Here is a 17799-nt window from a genome sequence, read left to right on the forward strand (position 1 = left end):
ATCAAGAATTTACTAAGATTTAGACTTTGATTCAAACTGAGAGAGAGAGAGAGAGAGAGAGAGAGAGAGAGAGAGAGAGAGAGAGAGAGAGAGAGAGATTTTCACATAAAAGGCGATAGTCTCCAGTGAATGCAGCTTTACAATTTGGTATCAAGATGTTTGGCGTCTCATAAAGAATAATCCGTTACTTACAAGTTTCTTTTTTTTTTCTCGGGAGAAGGTAGCGCATTATACATACATTGTAGCGTGCATATATGCATGCACCGTTCTCTTTAAATATATATTTATAGTAAGAAGAAGTGACCCTGTTCGTCGTGTGTCTTTTGCTGTCAAACATATGCATTTTCACGACTGAGATGAGCTCTGAGCATAGCGCTTTGTCGACACGTCATACTAAAGGTGTGTAGAAGACGGTGTTTATGTGACATTTTATAGCCGCTGCGCTGTTGAGGTCTCCACTGTCTTGTATCTACATGTAATATGTATATGGAGTACAAACTCTTATACCTGATCTTTATATGAGACCGCCATCAAATCACTTTATATTATTTCGTCTGTTCATATAGCTTCACCTTCGATATATTTCACCTACTAAGTTGCAGTGTTTTGGTCCCACCATCTTTGATTTGTGTCACTGCATGAACTCTGTTCTTAAAAAAAAGTTAAGTTCAAGAACATTATGATAACATAATATTAACGAAACAGTTCCATCTGCATGTATGTCAAACATATAGGTGCCGTATATATCTTTTGCGACGGTGCATCTCTTAAAAGTGAAGAAAAATAGTAAATAAATCGTAAATCTATTCTTTTTTACTGTATTGACATATATCTGCATACACTGTACTTGGACTGACAAGTATTCGTTTTATTGCCGTGTTGCTCAAAACTGTTTGGAATATATATTTGCTCGTATCTATATAGCCTTTTATTATCATTTTTTCCCAATCGCACCAAGCTATAATATAATATAATTTTTCAAACACTTTGGTTTTAATACTAGTATTTTTGTTTTAATTCTACACCTTGTGTAATCATTATGATATAAATTGTTGGTTTTTTTCTTCATTTTTAAAAAAATTGTTTATGACCCCCCCCCCCCAAAAAAAAAAAACGTGATTTCTAAATCTATAAACATTTATTTTAGTCTTCAAGTTATTTCACAATACATCGATAATGTATGTACATGTACGCATGATTGATTGATTTATTGATCGATCGGTAATTCATGGCCTGCCTAACACTGCATAACATTTGGGCCACATCATAGCAATACACTGTAACAGTTGTTAATGTTTAGGGATTTTTTCCCTGAGAACAAGGATCAGGCTGTTATATGTTGGTAAAAACAGGCACGTTGCATCGTTTTGGAAGGTTTTTTTTTGGGGGGGGGAGGGGCAGATTCATCAATCTTGACAAGCAAATAAACAAAAGAAAAGAAAAATATCTTCAAGTTCACTATTAAATCTCTTATTTTCACTTCAATTTTTATATGCATCCCAAACAGTGGGGGGAGGGGCAACATCATCATAACTCCGTCATAACTCATCTGAAGTGTTTTATTTATAAGTGAATTAAAAAAAATAAATGTTTTCTGCGAGAGAAAAGTGTGCACCCCCCCCCCCCCCCCGATGCTACAACAACAACAACAAAACACAGAAAATTGTCCAGTAATAAATCGTTGTGCCATAACATACATTTCTGGTGAGTTATTTTTAACTGCCGTCTCTGTTGTTGTTTGTTTGGGTTGTAACGTGTTTTTTTTTAATAAAGGTTAACTTTACCACATACAAGATTTGTTCAATTGATTCAGATCATAATAACATCGGATGGCCTGTTGTCGAAAACGTAAAAAAAAAACCATAGATTATAATACAAATTGTCAGTAAGATTTTGGCACTGCTGACATTTTAGCATTTAGATGATAATACGATAATTTTTTTTTTTTTTAAAGATTCTCTGAATTGTAAGATAAAACACATGAGGAAATAAAATCACCGGCCATGCATCATCAAAAAACTTGATAAATCAAGTCATTGCTTTTTAGGATTTAAAAAAAAAGGTTTTACATTATACATTGGTAGGTATCAGGCCGTTGATCGTTAATTGCCACGACATCTCAGAGAAGGAGGATATAACTTGACCTTTGTTTGCTTAGGCTTCAAGCTGGCGGGCGATTGATACCTGTATGTAAAATAATGTATAAAACATGAAAAATGCCAGGAATTAGAGATAAACAGATGACTAACTTGGAGCATATCACGTCATAACGTTGTCAAGCACGCATAAAAAATGGGGAAAATGTATTAAAAAAAATAATAATTGTTATAGTTTTGACCGCGAAAACAAGAATGCGTAAATAACATCAAAATATTCACAAAACCATCAAGAAAAAATTATAACCTAAGAATGGTGTCACGATATTGCTGAGTTCAAAGTAAAATGACAAAATGTTGAGATAATGGCGCATGTAGATTCCTCACGCCAACTTTTAATACATACTCATGCGCAAAATCACTGATGACGCTGAAGCTGGTCATGTGACTACGCGCGTAGTGATGAATGAAATAATAAGGATGGACCACGCAGGTATTTCTAGATCACGAAGTCCACTGAAGCAAGCGAGGAAAAAAAAACAAAATCACTCAGCTAGGAGAGACCTGCATTCAAACAAAACACGATAAGCTGACCAGGGGTGTGGTGATAGATGGGGGGTTAGCACTGTCGTAGCATGGGCCGACAAAAGCCAATTACAAAGATCATGGGCCGTGTTGTAGGGTGAGATACTGCCGCACGCAGCCGTGACTCCCATCTGACAAAAAATAATGTTGATTTGTTTTGACGTCCATGCAACACTCCGGACTTCAAACCGACGCCCTTTCGCCCCCGAATTCACCCCTCCCCCATACTTTCACAGTTTATCTCATTTTAATATTTTTTTTTACCGATGAGCGAACTTAAAAATTGGCAATAAAACAAAGGGAAAATCGATCAGCACACATTTGAAAAGAAAAATGACTATATACAATGTTAAGAATCTTATGCATTTTTTAGAATCAACGAGCAATCAACTAATTCTGCAATGGACATTAAAACGCATGTAAAGCATTGTATTTAAAATGAAATGGTCTCTTTGAATATATGCAAGTAAAAAAGAATGTAGAACATTATACCTAGTCTCTTTTTGGCATGTCAGAGAGTACACCATACCAGAATGTTGACTAATTAAAGCACTATTTCTGTTTATTCCGCTGTTAACATGACAAAGCCCTGTTCTTTGGCCTGTATGACACGAAAAGGGCCCTTTTTGGTCAACATTAGAACTATAAACACGCGTATTGCTGATAGAGACATCATAACAAGTTCAGCGCAACTACATATACATACTGATTTAGGAAGAATTGGTGATAAGCAAACGGTTCCTACGATTTTCATACTAACCGAAGTCAATGCCATCATGTCACCACTAACCACAGTTAGCATATCTGTACCGAAATTGCATACATTGCGATAACGTTTTGATTTAACTTCACATCTTCTTTTATTTTTTTACTTTTATTTGTTTGGAGGTAGAAAAATGACTTAAAATCATTTACAAATTTAATCTAACCGCTTGAAATGCTATACCGGATGTATCATCTGCTTTATAACTTACATTGTAGGTCAATCCCCCCTCCACCCACCTCCCCCCTCCACCCCCGCCCTCCTTCCTCATCCCAATGCAACATATGGATAGTGTTATAAAACAAAAACTTCGATTTTTAGTCCCTTTCTATTGTTACTAAATGCTTTTTATGTTTTCGTACCCTCCTGTCATATACTAGTATGTACATGTATGTATGCTCTAATGGTGTGTCGCCAGGCACCAATAGCACATCTAATGCAAGAAATGATTCTTCTCTAGAGATATACTGTGGAATCATTAGATTTAGTGGTGGATCAATTTTCGTGGAATTCGTGGGTACCTCTCATCCATGAATTAACATCCTCCACGAATTGATAAATTAGGGTAATAAAGTCATATTTCCTTTTGTAGATATATAAGAATACACGAAATTACGTTCACACGGACCTGTAAAATTTAAGCCATCCACGAAAATTGGCACCCACGAAATTTAATGATTCCACAGTATATGTTGATGGTTCTTGTTTGTCTGCCTGATTTAGCCAGAACTGAATATAAAAAGTTTGACATTTGCAAAGAACTCTTAATGTTGTTCACACTTTAATGAACAGCACTAACAGGAGAGTAACTGTTGCATTCTTTAGAACAATTTTATCGATTAGGTTTCTAAGACTACACACAAGACATGTATAAATTTAATATTTAAATTTAATATTTGTCTATTCTGAAATACTGGTATACCTTTTTGAGGTAGATGAGAAAATATTTCGCGTTCATTTCAAATATATGCACATTATTTTTGACCTTAGGTATCCATCTTCTTTTTAATTTCCTATTATTTATAATTTCATAAATGTTGGAATATCTATATATCCCAATATTTTGCTGATATAAGACATATTTAAACACATGTATGTAAAGATCTATGTGTAATTTTAAGTTTAAAACTAATTGTGCAAAGATATTCATTTGTTAAGTTCCCCCCCCCCCCCCAAATCAGCGAAGATAAGAAAAATAGAACGTACCTGGGTGAAAAATTCCTAAATTCATTAACCAAAATTTTGTTCACATATTTAGTCATGTTTAAATTTCTGTATACAGCTGTAAATCAATTAGAGAGTAGTAAACTCAAAGAAAACGCAAAAGACAAAAAAACCCAATTAATTTACATGTATGCATGTTTGCACGAGAGTCTGAACTTGACCAGCAACATTTATACTGACTGTCTCCATATCAATAATTTTTCTTCAGAAATTATTTAAAGATGGAATTATTTTTTATACGTATTATTTCATAATTTGCTTATCGACAAAAGCTGTATTTTGAATTATTCAGAAACAGTGTCATCATTAATTGTTGACAGAGTGCTGCAGGTCAGCAGAAATAGACAAGCTTTGTCTCGAGAGTGATCAAGGCATTCTTACGATTCATCAATGCTACTTGTTGCATAATCCGATGCAGTACAAATCATCTGTCTTGACACCGTTTTGACAGCTGGGAAAAGTATTTTATTTCTTCATCACCTCATAAAATAACCCATCCAGACGTTAGACAGCAAGAAAAACAAAAATTACAAATCGGCACCAATCTTCATACAATTCTTCTTTTCCTAACCGAAAAAAAAATTAATAAACCTTGTTTAAGTAATAGAGATGCATATGATTATTTTTAAAAATTCAAAGATACATTTATCATAATTCACATTATAACATAATACGAAAAAGGTGACCTCGGGGTATATTTTCATCGGAATTATTAGCTCTGGTCTAGATAAGGTGTCACTTCGGGAGACACAATAAAGGCTACGTTGAAATGACCGCCGCAGGGAGAGAATTTTGCATGATTTTTTTTGTGTTGTATGTAACTGAACTAATGTGTCTTCGGATAGACCCATCAATAATGAACGTAACAAGTCATGCTTTGTTTCAGATCGCCAGCGCTGGAGCGGACAGCTCTTTATAACCCGCGCTCCCCTCTGCAGAATTATCAGTGTTGCTTTGAGCGTCCACTTGTCGTGTAGCATAGGATCTCGCCAGGGACTGTCTTTACTTCCATTACTCTTCACACTAAACAAAAAAAGGTTGGTGTTTTCTCTAACAGTGGCTTTCTTTTACAGGAATATTATCATATCGGGAACTATTATTACTTTATCTTCTTCTTTAGTTTAGTTGAAGAATTTTGATATTTTTAACTTTTTTCCCCTTTTACTAAAGATGATATGCTTTGGATTATGTTTTGGATGAACTATTTATTCCAATGCCGTTTTCAACAATCATTCAAAACTATGGTGCTAAAAATTTGTTTAAATAATAATTAGTTTTTTATTAGTTATAATTAGACAAATAATTAAATAGTCATTTAGTTTGTTTTATTTCTAATTTTTTTTTTAATGATTATACAAATGCGTTAATCGTAAAATTAAATATTTATGAGACTGCACTATGCAAGAACACATCATTTTTGCTGTAAATGAATCTTGATCATAGGAAAAACGTAGCATAATTTTAAATTTCTTTCTTATAGCTTGTAGTTTTTGAATTTTAAATACGAATTTCGTACTTTTCCCAAGATAAATTGGATGTTATTCAATTGTTAGGTTTTTAATATGGACCATTTAAACTTCAGAAATTTCAGATAGCATTGCAAAAGCATTCATTAATTCGGCAAAATTTAATTAAAAACAAAATCACTTTTATCGTTTACAAAACTTGGGAATAAATCATATTTTTCATTTACAAAACACCGCCCACACTGTTGGGTTAATTCGGACATAAAGCTTCAGGCATTACCTTCTCCAACCTACGTTGGACATTGTATGGAGTTATTAATTATCAACTTAAGTTAAACGAGGGATAATGCGTCCTCATTAATAATATGCACCCTTTTATCATGGTGACAATTCATTCATCAGCGGATTATAAACGCTACCTATTATATAGACTAAGAGAAAAGCAAATTAATTAATTGGCCGTCCATCCGCCTTTAATGAAAACCATTTGTTATTCAAGACATTTTGGACATGTCTGTGGCTTTACAATCTTTACGATAATAACAATTCACAAGTTTGCTTAAAGGAAGTTAAAAACGTACTTGATTTTTTTTTCATTATAAATCAAGCTAGCATTTTTGTATCATTCTTGAATTTTTGATTAGTTTGTTCGTAGAAAGGGTATTCATAAAAATGTATATTAATTCGTTCGTAAAATGGATTTTGATTGATGAATATATTTTCTTTTTAATTCCAGTAGTCACCATGAATTCCTACTTGGCTATCGCTTTCGTCGTCTCTCTGGCTGTCATGCAGGTCACATCACAAGGTACGTCCTCTAATAGCCACTAGCCGCTAAACATAGGCATAGCTTCACTTCTACACGAATTTCTATTGCATGACTTAATGATTGACGAAAGAAAGATTAGATTTAAATTCAAAATTTTAAAACTGTATTATTCCTCTTATTTAAATCATCACAATATTTATCAACTTTCTATCGTCGATCTTTTTTTTAAGATTTTGGGAAAGGGATATCCTATAGAATAACTTTTTAAAGACACACTAATAACATTCAAGCATATTCATCGACTCGGCATTGTCTTTGAATCAGCACTTGCATGCGTTTGATGCATGGTATTTTTTTTTTATATTTTGTCTGAACGCAGCGAAGCACAATCGGAACGCCATTTTGGTGATGTTATTTGCTTATTGCGGGAATTTCTTTTAAGAACGAGCATCTGCTGGAATTTTGCTGGGATGGATTTCTTCCTCATTATATTGACTTAATTCTAAACTTCCAAATCTTCTAAAAGGACCTCTTTTTTTAAAGAAACAAATATCGTTCTCTGTTTTTCTTACCTTTGTAAAGGAATTCATAAAAATACCGACCCTTAACAAAAATAACTATTTAATTTTTTTTTTGTTATTGTGAGAAACAAGTTTTTAACGTAATGGACAGTGTGCATGTATAAGCTAATAAAATTGACCCTCGAATGAGGGGTTATTTTTTGATGGCTTCACAGCACCATTGTTTATGGTGTTCTGTTTAAGGCTGCGGGACCATAAAACGTCAAACGGTTCCACCTCAAAATGTCAGATCACGTTTTTGATTGCCCACGTCAATCGGGAGCCACGCTGAGAGCTTCTGGGGTCGAGGTTTACGACGCTAGAACAGCGCTTAGTTGACATAAAACCACTCTACATCAATCTTATGTCAACTTGAGTGATAGACTTACTCCGTTCGGTACTCCTCGGTTTTTATTATTATTATTTTTAGGTCATCATTTTTGTACCATGAATAACCCCTTCGTAAGAATAGATAAAATTTCCCATGTTGATAAAAAAAAAATTTGGACACGATCTGTATTTTTTAAAATCTTATCGGAATAATAATAACACAGACCGCGTTGCTTTTTCAATGGACTGTGGGAGGCTTTTTACCATACTGGACAGTTACTCTGGTGCCCTTGCAGATCTATATTAAGCATTGAGTATATTTATCGCTTTTTCTTTTCTTTTTTGCTATTGCTTAATTGCTTTAATTTTATTACATGCAAACTCGTATGCATCTTCTTACGCCTTCATAAAAATCTTCAAAATTTAAAACATTATTTATCAAAAGATTAAGATAAATATAAGTATGTGGAATTGCAATTGAATAAACAATTTATACAGAAATAATTATAATTAAACATATTCTCAAACAATTCTAATTTTATTTGAAAAGTGAGGACATTGTAATGAAATTAGATCATATTGGCAGGTTTTAATGATTTACATCGACTGCTAGCTATGGAAACAATGGGATTGGACATCCCCGATTCCTTCATTAATTACCAATTGTTTAGGGGCATGGTTCCACCCAGCCAGGGATTTAGAACAAACACTCCGTTTACATCGACCAGATTTTCAAACTCTCAGGCTACCTTGAATCAACGTCCAAGGAATACTGCTACTTCCTCTTCCGGTTCTACCACGCAAACTGATACTAACCCTACAAGATTCAACTCACCAGACTTTTCTGCATTTTTTCCGAATCCTACTCCGGTCCGTTCGACAAATACTAACAATAATTACATGTATCAGAGAATGAATCCTTTCTTTTTGGCCATGATGGAAAACTTTGTCTGAATGAGAGACCCTCGTGTATCCTCTTATTAAAATTTTTTGGTCCTCCTAACATTTTTAACCATTTTGTACGAAACTAAATTAATCGGATAAATATGCATGTGTTTTACTCCCCCTAACGGCACAAATTTGCCTTCCAAATTTAGACACTCAGCATGGACTTCTAATAAATGTAAAGAACAAAAACATTCTTTCAAATCTGGAGATTATCAATTTTGAAAAAAAAATGATTTTATTCTCATTCGGACCTTTACGCATGCGCGTCTGATATGCAGTTTCCTGTTTACTAGGTACACGAGCGGTCTCGAGGCGCAGAGCCGAACAGACAATATCTGCCAAGCGAACATCCATAAATAGGCCAATTCCTAATGTACCTTTCTGGGCTCTGCAAAATGAAAATATGATGGAGTACTTAATGTTCCAACAAATGTTTCATGGGGCTCAACACTCCAACCAGCATCAACAGCCGAACTCATTTGCTAACTATTTTTTCTGGGACATGTTTCAGTGAACTAATGAACTTTGATTCCCGCCGATCGCTAAATTTATAATTAACTGTTTTTAACCATTTCAAACTATCTTTCTTTTTTTTTTTATAACATGCTCTTGAATTTGTACTATTAAAGGTGAAATTCTTTCTGCGTTGGTTTTACTGGTGCCGGGATTTTTCTATTTTATTTCATTCATTTCTTTTTAAATTTTTGGATGATGGGCCACTGGATGATTATTCAGCGATTTAAAAAAAAAATCTCACTTCTCCCAAATTTTTCCAAATTCACATATAAAACTTTTAAGTAAATGATAAAGAAGCGCTTTTTCAATGATTAAAACCATCCTTACAGGTGCTCAGAATGAAACCCCTGCGCAAGCGCAGAAGACTCAGGATCCAATGGGACAGCTTTTCCCGTTGATGGCGCTTGGGGGCATGAACGACAAGTTTCTCTCCAGCTATCTTGTTATGAACATGCTCGGGGGCCAGAACTCAATGATGCCCGGTGCCATGGGCGGAATGAACCCACTCTTTTTGGGCCCAATGTTTGGCATGGATATGGGACTGTTCTGAATGCGTTTTAGACTTTGCATACACGTTTTAAAACTCTCATTATCGCTCATTGCAACAATCATTGATGACGCCATCATCTTCATTATCGCAATTTTCCGTGCCATCTTCATTAGAACTCTTTATTTATTATTATGTGTGCTGTGTGATTGTGTGACCTGTATTATTCCGCTAATTCTTTGATTTACAAGGCTTAATAAATCAATAAGAAATTAGGCACTCTGTTTATGTTTTATTTCGTTCACTATTATCTCATTTCTATATATATATTTGCATGTCTTGAACTATCGACGTAGTTCATTTTTTCATTGCATATGGGGAAGGGTGGTGATTTTTTTCACTTTATTATATCATAATTAAATCTATATGAAACTATGCTTATTATATAGCCTCATCATCACCTTTCATTGCATTACTCATTTCACCTAATTTCAGTCTTATTTGATTTATTTATTTTATCCCAACAGTCCACCAAAAATTTTATTCGAGAAAAAATCCTTTGAAACGCTCAAATAGATCAGAGAAAAAAAAAGAAATTCATTTTTTTTTTCTCATATTTTTGATATTCATTGCTTGAAAACAAATCATTATGCACATGTTGCCTAGCTTTTGCACTCAGCACTTTTTTCTTACGCCTGTAATTTGCAGCTGCCCCTGCCGCTGGATCTCAACCTGCCGATGCTTCGACCGCCGCCGCCCAAAACGCCAGAAACAGGATGTTGCTCCAGCGTTTGAGCCGTGCTAGAACCGCTTCCGGTCCCGGAGGACTTCTCGGCGGTGGAATGAACAACATCCTTCCCTTCATGCTCCTCAGCGGTGCCGGTGGAGATTCCATGAGGTCCCTTATGATGTTGAATATGTTCAGTGGTGCTGGTGGTGCCGGAGCCAGCGCTGGTGGTGCCCAGGGAGGCATGATGGGAAATCTCCTCCCCCTTATGATGCTTTCAGAGGGCGGACTCGGCTTCTAAGCAGCAAATAACTTACAATCTTTTCATAGCCTGTTCATCGGTTTTCCGGGAATTGGAGAGAGGTTGATTTCGAGCGTTAGAAGGATCCGATTCTGTGTTTTCCATAGACTTGTGTGCTTGGTGTAGCCCAATGTCATCTTCTCATGCCCGCTTGCATTTCTTTTTAACTTCATCATTTCACCGTTTTTTTTCATGAAAGTGTGTTCTTTTATGAAAACGAACAATCCCACATACAAACTATTTATTATCATCAGTTACTTTTAAAACCAACGTTTTAGCGCGGATGTTAGCAAATGTTGCGTTACCGAATAAAAATTTTATCTTAATATTATGTTTCCAGCTCTTTTATTTTCTTTTCATTTTCATTCAAAGAGAAATCTTCCCTTTTAACCATTTGTTTAATGACCTAACACATCTTTAAGTTAACAAATGTTAATTTTTACTTGTTCATAATATAATTAGGGAAGGCGTCTCTTGGTTTGATCACGTGATGGTTATCGATTTAACTGATTGTTAATACCAATGTCTGATTAGACAGAAGGAACTTCTTGGGTGTGGATAGTGTAGATAGAAAAATTAAGAATTAACACTTCAAGAAATAAAATCTTGAGTAGAAAATTATACTAACCTGTAGAAAAGAAAAGAAAAACCAAAATTTATTCATTCTAACCAGATTCAGAATTTCAATTTACATTTTTTATGATTACAGACAAAGGACGTTTTAACATTTGCAAAGTGAAAAACAACTTTTAAATCTAAGTACATGTATAAGCAATATAAAACGTTTTACTGCAAATGCATTCAAATGTACTATATCAAATAATGTTAAAAAACTTTAAAGAAAGACCAAAAAATGCTTTAATCTATAATAATTATCAGAATTCTTTTTATTAAAAATTAAAGCAGGGTATTTGGCAAATATATGTTTGAATTTACCAATACAAGTTCTTAATTCAGAAAGGTAGACTCTAGTACATATCAAAAAAATCTTGCTCCGTTTCCCTAGAAATCAAACGGTACAGATTTAGTCCCAAGATCTGCTTTGGTATTAAAGAAAATAATGGTCTGAATCGTTCATAAAAAGAAGTATGTCTAAGAGGAAGGAAGTCTGTTTTAAAAAAAATCCAAGGAAATATGTCATGTAAGCAAGAAGCTGTATGTCATGTCCGCAGAAAGTATGTCATAAAAGCAGGAAGTATATTTCATAAAACAGGAAGTAACTCATGCAAGCAGGAAGTATGTCATAAAAACCGGTATGCTTCATTTAATTATAGCAGGACAATCAGCAGCACAGAACGCCGCCAGGAAGCGACTGATGCTGTCACAGCTTAGCAGACGCGGCTCCGGTGGTGCCGGGGGCGGATTGTTCGGGGGTGGACTCTCCGGCATTGCTCCACTCATGATGTTGTCTGGAGGCGGTGACGGACTCGGAAAAATGCTGATGCTTAGCGCTCTCACCAAAGGCAGTCAAGGTGGAGCCCAAGGAGGTGGCATGCAACAACTCCTGCCTTTAATGTTCCTAACAGAATCCGGAATTATGTAATCCCGATCTCTATTTGAATTTTAGTTCTGGTTAATTAATTTCCGGTTCTGACTGTTGTGGTAGATGTTACTATGGGGTGCGTACGATCATGGATCCTGATGCTGCTTGTACATAACTGTATAAATTATATAAGTGTGCTTGGGCTATATTTACCATATACTTCTGAGGAATTGTACCTAGTGAATTATGTTGTATGAAATAACTAATATTTAGTTTCTTTTAAAAGAAATGTTAGAAAAGATATGACATACAAGGAAAAATTATTTTTCTTGAAGTCTTTCAACAAATTATTATCATTACATATATAAAGTTCAGCAACCGATTAAAATGTATAATTGTATCTCGTCCATTAATGGACACTCTGCATAAATTGACATTTTTTTAACATACAAATGTTTTATGAAATAAAATACGTGTTATTTCTAGACCAGTCTTTTTCTTTTTCTTTCAAACTCACAGAAGGAAAATTGTAGTAAAAATATCAAAGGTTATGCAAAAAATATGTGAAATTCATAAACACACCATCAATTTGTGATCACATGGCATGTCATGCCTGAACGACGTAACGTTACATTACGTCATATAAAACATTATGTTATATTAAGATAGAACTAAGAGAACATGAAAGTCTTGAGAATGACCAAATAAAATCTTTGATGGAATTGTTAATTATCAATTCATATAAATCCATCAATACATGCTTTAATAATCGTATGATATGCGCCCTTGTTAAAATCGGTGTGCTAAAATTTAAACAGCATCAAGGTCTGCAACTAATTTGCGTGAGTTTGGTCTGCGCATCTCGACCGGAAGATATCAAAGTTTGCTTTATGCACAACAAAAAATATCTATACATGTAAACCATAATTGTTCATTTGGGAATGAAATTTCTCGATAACAATAAGATATTGTTTTAAACCAGCGTAGTTTGAAACTTAGGTCACTTCCGGTCGAGATTAGGAGCATACAATGGCGGCGAATTGTAAATTTGTTCACTTTACTGTATGGATATGAATTTATAATGAGATAGAATATATAACTTGAAATTTGGTGGCCATTGTTTAGAGCCGCATGTATGATTATTCAAGTTTTACAAAGAGGCAAAAAAAAAAACCACACACACACACACACACACACACACACACACACACACACACACAAAAAGAACAAAGTATCAGATGCATTATGGCATACATGTACGGGAGCATGGTTTGGGTGAAAGTATAGATTTTCTTAAGATCGATCGCGCGAGTGATGCTCAAATGTAATATGAGCAGCCATTTTTTTGACATGAATATGGACAGAAATCATTCAATGCGGTTTGTGACATTCTAAGACGAGAACTTGGCAGCTTTAGATGAGAATCTGATGCATATATAATTATATTGGACAGTAGCATCGCATTGGTTTGACGTTAATGTATCCGATCCTCAGGTGACCAATCTCAGTCAATCATAATTCCATAATGCTAGCGAGAATAAGGATTAACATCTGATATAAGCAAATCTGCATTTGTTATATCAGTGTGACTTTATTATTATGGTGACATTTGCTTGATATACATTAAAAGTATATATGTCGTTTTTAACGGCATTTTCCTGACCCAAATTTTGTCAGCATGACTTGATATATGAAAAAGAAGTTTTTTAAATTATAAACAAATTGGCAATTTTATGATCAATATTAACGAGGTTCTAGCCTTTGAAAGTAAATAACGGCGATTTACATAATTATGCATATTAGTTGTTTGAAAGATAGTAACAGGATTTGGTGCTGTTAACAAAAAATTTTTTATCAGATATTGCAATCTGCATTTTATGAGGATGGTTGCGTATCAGTGTCGATGACAATTGGCGAGAGCTCTTTTGCAATTGACATTTTCATACATTTGACAACATATATAGATGATTATAAAATAGAGCATCAAAATTTTATATCCCTTCTGGAACCCCTTGACTCAAAACATAATTATACCACTTATAGATTTTAAGTATTCGAGGGATAACTATACAAATTTTATCATATTCAGATTAGTCCCATACACATTTCTTCTTTTCTTTTTTGAGTAAACATCTTATTAAAAAAAGAAAGCACACTGCTGTGTGATCCACCTGTCTTTAGCAAGAAGCCGGCAAGCTCATAATTATTCATGAAGTTTCTAACACATGCCCACCGCTCAAAGTGGTCTCCAATATAGATTCTGATTTTAAAACGTTCTCTGTCAAACTGTTTCGCTACAGTAACTTCGTTTTTCACCAAACACGTTATTCCATTGCCAACAGACCAACCACGTTTTCGCGTCGACATCTTGACGTGTACATTCTAAAATTAGCTTGTCACATCACGTGCTTATGAATATTCAAAGCTGGGCGTTTACTGACCGACTCGGTCAGTAAAAATAAATCAATTATAATTGATATTCAATATTTTTAGATGCATTTGATGACTTTGATCTAAACTGTATCAATAATTTTGTTTTGTAGCTTAATGGAAAAACGCAAACATTTCTTTTAAAATTTTCATTTCAAACGGCATATATATACCTTTCAGATAACATGTTTGTTACACCAAGATTGATGATTTGATCGAATGAACATAATGAATTTAAAGATCTTTTTAAAGCACTGCCGTATTTATAACGAGTTGAAGGACTGGTTGATTTAGTTTAGCATTAGTTTAATGAACTCTCTCCTTTAATTAAAAAGGATACAGCCTCGATCTGTTGTCTGGTCGACATCCTCACAAATCTAGAAATATCAGACTTATAAGTGAATGTTTGTACAGAAGTCGATAATAAGCTGTTGATATTTATTTACTTTTGTGCCTCGGTAATTATATAGTACATGTATTATGCATACCTACTTGAAGACTCAACTGTTAATTCTAGAATTATATTTATCCCTGTCAGCTGCCGAAAATTATTTTATTTCTAAAATATAAACGATAAAGTGAGATAAAAAATTATTACAGGCCTTGTTTATTTTGTATAATTATGTAATTTTGCGAGACTTACATTGCAGAATGTAGGTGAAGGAGGATATCTTCAAGAATTTGATTGTGTTGGAATAGTTCAACTTTGAATTTTCTTAATCTGTCAGAGGGTCTCATCTACCTCAAACCCCCCGCCACATCATTCCCTTTTGAACATCTAGATCCGCTCCTGAATAACGAAAGCAGATCGAGGCCCATAACTGTAGAGTGTATTAACTAAGTCAGCTAATTAGTCTGATCCTGACAGATTTTCATCAAGAAAACAATAAGACGTGGACGCCTGGCATGAATAGTTTTAGCATATTAAATAACTTTTCTACCAGAAGAGAGGGTGGGGTACACGTAAGTCTCGATAGACTATTAGGGTTGCCTGGGCGAGAGAGGGTGACAGAGGGTTTTTTGTGGTAATTTTACAATGTGAATTTAATTAATTTAAATTTTTCTAACCCCCCCCCCCCCCCCCCAACATAATCGCATGCTCAATAAGTTAAGAATTGATAATCATACTATTAAAAAATGTATGCAAAAAATAACGTAAATGATAGTCAAATTGAGTGTTGTGTTTTTCTAAGAACGAAAAAAATATTTGATTATTGTTTATTTCATTAATGAACAGTCATATTCGTTTAATATCGCCTGAAAAAAAATAAATGTATTAACAGATTAAGGCCTAAAAATTATAAACCACTGTACATATGTACTAGGCACTTTTGTACTTTTCTTATACCTTGTATAATATTTTGTTCTTCGGAATATCCATATTGCATCACGTCTCCCCGAAAGTCAAAATAAGGTCAACTTATCCACTCGATGATCTGATTGGCCACAAAGTGATACCATATAGTAACCAAGAGTGATGTGATAATTACGTAATGGGACATGTATATAAAAGTACAATGGGTATCATTGGTGAACTAATGTGCTTGAAACTTCTGAAAGCTTTGAGATACTAAAGGTGAGTCTCTCTCTCTCTTTATAAGCTACCTACAGTTTTTCAAACCGCTGTTTTGTTGGTCTGTCTGTCTCTAATTTTCTAATAATTATAAAACTCACATATTTGCGTGCACGGTGATGGTGAAAATATGTACATGTATGCGATTTCTTTTTACAATTGAATTTCTACTCTTACCATTTTAGATTTAGGACAATGAAGTTTCTTCCGTTCTGTCTCGTTTTCGCTTTTCTACTGATGACGTCAACGGTACTCGGAGAGTCCGAGACTTTGAGAGAAACGGACAAAACGAGGCATTATACCAGCAGAGTATACAAACTCTATCATACTTACTTGAAAGATGTTGCTAGCAAGAATCGATTCCAGAAATATCAATCGAAGCCGGTAATAAAAGAACACAAGCAGCCATTGTTCTAGATTTTCAAGCTGCAAGTTGCGTTGAAACGATTTCAAGTTATTTTCTTGTGGCCAATATATGTGCAAAATTATATTGTTGTGTATAGTATATTAAATCAATACAGCTGTGTTGCACAATACACGATTTATTCTGATTGTTTCCTTTTGCCTCTCTATTTTTTACAAACAGAACGGTTTATTCAATTATTTTTCGTATCGAAAACAGTTCTAGCAATATTGCTTTCTGAATTTTTGGTTAAATATAATGTCTGATGTAGTAAACATGTTATTTTGGGATTTTAGCAATTTTGGTGCCTCTCAGTGAGAAATATTGAAACAACGACCACATGCATATTGTTTGTAATTTCATGCAGGTGCGTAGCGTCGTTTTTGAAAAAGGGGGGGGGGGCAGACTCATCCAAAAAATCTTGTCAAGCAAATAGAAACAAAAATGGATTGAGTGGGCCTGATGGTCAACAGTTACCCCCATATCTTTCTTAAATTTCTTATATTTACATTTAGAACCATTTTAACAAGAGCTTGGACTTTCGGTAGTTGTGACAAACAGCAATGTGACGTAGGCCTATTTCATTGCTGACAACTCAGCCATGTCTCTGACTTTGAAATCGACATGATTTGTCAGGCTTTTTAGCTAAGACTACGCGATCGGTGCATATTTCGCTTGAAACCGCGTCATTTTTAACTTGTCTTGATGCAAGAAATAGCTACTTTATATCCTACTGAAAGTCCAAGGCCTTGTTAAAATGGTTCTAGCTATTATAAACTATACTGTTAGAAAAAGAAAATTTGAAACATTTTTGCGTTAATTTTCGAATATTTTTTCTATATCTACATACAGTTATAATACAGAGCTTTTCTTTTCTATGAGATTACATGTAGTATGTAGTATTCGAAAAATTGTCGCGATCATCCTTTTAAACACAAAGTTCTGCAGTTGACAGCAGGATTTGGGTGTCCATGCAAGCTAAGGTTGGAGCGTAAACTCTCGATAAAGAAACTGAATGGGGAGGAATTTTCCCTAGGGGTCGGACACCCAAGCTCAAGCAACGGTGCAAAAGTTGAACCTTTCCATAATAAAAATATGAAAATGTTAATCTTCTGACAAAAAAGATTGTTACTAGCTG

The 17799-nt window shown here is 34.5% G+C and overlaps 1 protein-coding gene and 1 long non-coding RNA gene across 7 annotated transcripts; both read left to right on the plus strand.

Annotated features, from left to right (window-relative positions):
• Window positions 1–5545: 5545 nt before the first annotated feature.
• On the plus strand, window positions 5546–12742 carry LOC128163848 (PE-PGRS family protein PE_PGRS30-like). Of its 6 annotated transcripts, none has more exons than XM_052827516.1 (3): window positions 5546–5705; window positions 6871–6942; window positions 10453–11103. In XM_052827516.1, the coding sequence occupies exons 2-3, from the start codon at window positions 6879–6881 to the stop codon at window positions 10770–10772; spliced, it is 384 nt and encodes a 127-aa protein (XP_052683476.1). In that variant the 5' UTR covers window positions 5546–5705; window positions 6871–6878; the 3' UTR covers window positions 10773–11103. The 6 variants fall into 6 exon arrangements, with proteins under 6 accessions (XP_052683476.1, XP_052683480.1, XP_052683478.1 ...); XM_052827520.1 differs by lacking the exon at window positions 10453–11103 and adding an exon at window positions 12050–12742 and having other exon boundaries at window positions 5548–5705; XM_052827518.1 differs by lacking the exon at window positions 10453–11103 and adding an exon at window positions 12047–12742 and having other exon boundaries at window positions 5549–5705.
• Window positions 12743–16062: 3320 nt separating this feature from the next.
• LOC128164295 (uncharacterized) lies at window positions 16063–16797 on the plus strand. The gene is made up of 2 exons (XR_008240926.1): window positions 16063–16261; window positions 16444–16797. It is a non-coding gene; the product is annotated as an uncharacterized LOC128164295 (long non-coding RNA).
• The last annotated feature ends 1002 nt before the right edge of the window (window positions 16798–17799 follow it).

The sequence above is a fragment of the Crassostrea angulata genome, chromosome 9, assembly GCF_025612915.1.
Source record: "Crassostrea angulata isolate pt1a10 chromosome 9, ASM2561291v2, whole genome shotgun sequence".
NCBI classification, from domain to species: Eukaryota; Metazoa; Mollusca; class Bivalvia; order Ostreida; family Ostreidae; genus Magallana; species Magallana angulata.

Bases quoted from the DNA above. Each gene is read 5' to 3' on its own strand.
- LOC128163848 (XM_052827516.1), top strand. From the start codon at position 6,879: ATGAATTCCTACTTGGCTATCGCTTTCGTCGTCTCTCTGGCTGTCATG. The intron at 6,943-10,452 runs GTACGTCCTCTA...TGTAATTTGCAG, and splicing joins CATGCAGGTCACATCACAAG to CTGCCCCTGCCGCTGGATCT.